Source organism: Danio aesculapii, chromosome 9 (assembly GCF_903798145.1).
Source record: "Danio aesculapii chromosome 9, fDanAes4.1, whole genome shotgun sequence".
Taxonomy (NCBI): domain Eukaryota; kingdom Metazoa; phylum Chordata; class Actinopteri; order Cypriniformes; family Danionidae; genus Danio; species Danio aesculapii.
In genome coordinates this window covers 45327119-45330686 of record NC_079443.1, presented here as the reverse complement: position 1 = coordinate 45330686, position 3568 = coordinate 45327119, and the positions used below count along the sequence as shown (strand labels likewise).

At 32.7% G+C, this 3568-nt stretch overlaps 1 protein-coding gene across 1 annotated transcript in view; it reads right to left on the bottom strand.

Moving 5' to 3' along the window:
• Positions 1-3568, bottom strand: part of itga4 (integrin alpha 4) — a 68318-nt gene that overhangs the window by 5750 nt on the left and 59000 nt on the right. The window contains exons 26-27 of the mRNA XM_056465842.1: positions 3277-3375; positions 3068-3187 (exon numbers count right to left, since the gene is read on the bottom strand). Coding sequence (XP_056321817.1) covers positions 3068-3187; positions 3277-3375 — 219 coding nt within the window. The remainder of the gene's footprint in view (positions 1-3067; positions 3188-3276; positions 3376-3568) is intronic.

The following is a 3568-nucleotide window of genomic DNA, read 5'->3' as shown; positions in this document are numbered from 1 at the left end:
CTGATGAGAAAAAAACAATTATTGTCAATAAGCAAATGTACATCTCCATTTTACACTTTGTTAATGTAGTTGTGTGCTCAAATCAACTAGGTCTGACTGACTATTGATTGTGTGATATATGCTAGAAAGCCTAATTTTAAGAAATAAAAACATCGATGACTGTTCTGTAACACTTTATTGGAAGGGGGTGTTCATAAGACTGTCATGAAACCTTTATATACGTCATGAATGTGATGAGATTTCATGCATGCTTATGACAAATGTAATTAAATGCCATTCGCTCAGTTATGACATTTCAAATGCAAAGATGACATTGTTTGTTATGAAAACTTCACATAAACAAATACACTCACTGGGCACTTTATTATGTACATCTTACTAGTATCATGATGCGAATCTCCCATTCCACCACATCCCAAGTGTGCTCTATTAGATTGAGATCTGGTGACTGTGGAGGCCATTTGAGTACAGTGAACTCATTTTCAGTAACTTTGTTGGAATTGGGTCCAATATACACGTAGCTGATTTAGAGCTATTTATAATTTTGTCTAGCTCTTCCTGTTCTATGATTTTAAAGCACTGTAGGTTATTTAGATTCAGAGGCGTGTTTACTGGATCTGAAGTATAAGGCGGTGCAGAAAGTTTAATATCTCCTATTTTCTGTCTAAAGCCTTCTATTTTATCACTGAAAAAAAAAATTCATGAAGTCATCACTACTAATTTGCGGTGGAACGTTTTGTTCCAAAGATGACCAATTATTTGTTAATTTAGCGATGGTGTTAAATAAGAATCTAGGATTGTTTTGATTATTTTCTATCAGTTTGCGGAGGTGCTCAGCCCTGGCAGATTTTAAAGCCCTCCTATAGCTGGACATACTGTCTTTGTATGCAATTCTAAAGACTTCTAAATTAGTTTTTTTCCATTTACGTTCCAGGGCACGGGTTGCTGTTTTGAGAGCGCGGGTATGACTATTATACCACGGTGTAGTTTTATTCTCTCTAGCCTTTTTTAGTTTGATGGGTGCCACAGTATTTAAAGTGCTAGTAAAGATGGCATCCATACTGCTGGTTACTACATCAAGGTCATTTGCGTTTGCGGGTGCATTTTCATGGTGAATTTAAAGGTGAATTTTCATGTTCAAGAAACCATTTTCATGTTCTATATATATATATAGATAAGCAAACTTGAAGCACGAGTAGAGTAATGACAATTTTAATGACGTATAGTTTGTTCTACTAAAGAAGTGGTCCGAAAAATATTCATGGGGCAATTATGATGGCTGCATGACAATCATGTTTATGACAGATTTATGACAAGTTAAGTGTAACTTGAGTGTTACCAAGTGTTACCCTTCAAATAAAGTGTTACCGATTGGGCATAAAAATTCCCCTATTATGCTTATTTTGCAGATATTACCTTTCATGTAGTGTATATAAGGCTTATGATTAAACAACCATTTCAGAAAACCAAACTCAGAAAAGAGCTGATGTGGTAATGTATATTATCAGAAAATGTCATTGTTTTTTGACCTTGGATGAATGATGACCTCCGAAACAAAATCTTTAAATTAGCATAATAGTGGCACTTTAAAAGAAATGTTTACCCCAAAAATAAAGATTTACTCTCTATCAAGTAACCTTTATGAGTTTCTTTCTTCTTTCTAGAACAGTGATTCTTAAACTTTTTTCACCAAGTATCACCTCAGAAAAAAATGTCCACCATAAGTACCAGTATAAGTACCACCATAATGACCAGTATTGAAGTACAATAGCGTAGTAGGCCTAATTAAGCAGCTACAGCTCTGCACTGTTCAAAAACATGGCAGATTAATTCTTCTTATTAAGAATATTTATTATTGTCAGCCACTTTAAACATTATAAATAGTTTGAACAACACTGCACTGTGCTTACAGGTAAAAAAATAAAATAAAAAATAAATGTTTAATTAAAATGTGCTTTTAAAAGGTAATTAAAATGGGCACTGTTCTTAAAAAGTAAAAAGAAAACTGCTGTACTTAAATGTTAAGTATTATCATATAGTAGCCTATTCATCAAAACCTGGAAATGTTCCTTGGACCTCATAAATATAGGTTATATTCTCATGTATAAACTTCTTGAGAAATTTTTAAATATACAAATAAATCATATATACATGCAACATATATCTTTAAAATCTAAACATTAACTTGTATTTTAAATATATGAATTGGATTTACATACCTAAACTGAAAATTAGATCTGCTTACTACACATTAGAGTAGGCTTTGTGTGTCAGAAAAGCAAGTGATTAAACCATACCTGTCAACATTGGGATATAAAAATACGGGATACGCCCCCAACAACCATTAAAAATATGGAGAGGACATTAGCTTCAAATGGTAGAATACACAACAAACATTAGACAATTGAAAATAAAATAAAAGGTTTAGCCTATTAAAATGAATTTATTAATAAAATCAGTGTTATCGTACGGGTCAAAGGGTTAAAAGTGTGTTTTTTTTTTTTACTTGAATTATTCAGCGATTCCTCCGCGTACCACTAGAAAGAAGCCTGCGTACCACTAATGGAACGTGTACCAAAGTTTGAGAATCACTGTTCTAGAATATACACTCCAAATTATTTATTTAAAATGAGCTGCAACAGCACAATTCTTGAGATTTTTTGGGGGGATAACTTAACTGTTTTATGTTCAATCCACTTAATGGTTAATATTTAACTTAATGGATTTGTGTTGGGACAGCATGAATGAATTGTGTAGAGCCCTGCATTTTTAAAGTGTATTTAGAAGAAAGTTGAAAACCTGTAACCATTGACTTCCACAGTAGGAACAAAAAGTACTATTGAAGTCAATAGTTACAGGTTTTCATCTTTCTTCAAAATATCTTATGTGTTTAACAGAAGAAAAGAAACTCAAACAGGTTTGGAACAATTGAAGGAAGAGTAAATGACATATTTTTTTATTTCAGGAGTGAACTATGCCTTTAATTCATAATAGATAAGCAAACTTGAAGCACGAGTTGAGAATACAGTTTTGAATTGAGCGAAGCATCATGTGATACTGTACATACCTTCCATAAAGTAAGAACAAGGAGTCCAAAAATGATCAGTCCAACAATCAGACTGGATACTATAATAAATATGCGCACAACTGGCCCAGGATTATGGCTGTACAGAGCCTCCACCATCACCTGCACCAATGCAAACAGTCAAGTAAATATCAAGCATCATAAGATTATTATTATTATTTTATTCCTGGAATTAAAGTATCAAAACTTACTCTAGCAGAAACGTCCTCCTGTAGTAAGAAGGTGTTTGCATCCCTCACTGGTGAAATAAGGTCTATAGATCCATGAATCATCATGACGGCGTGTCTGCCCTATAGGACATATGCATGTATTAAGATCATGCTTTTAATAGTTGTTTTTTTTCGGGGGGAGAAAGCATTTAATGATTTTAATTGTACGATTCAAGCCTGCTAAAATCTAGCTATTTCACTTTATGGGCAGATTATCTTAAAAATAAAATAAAATAAAATAAAATAAAAAATAAAACTATAAAATTTAAATAAA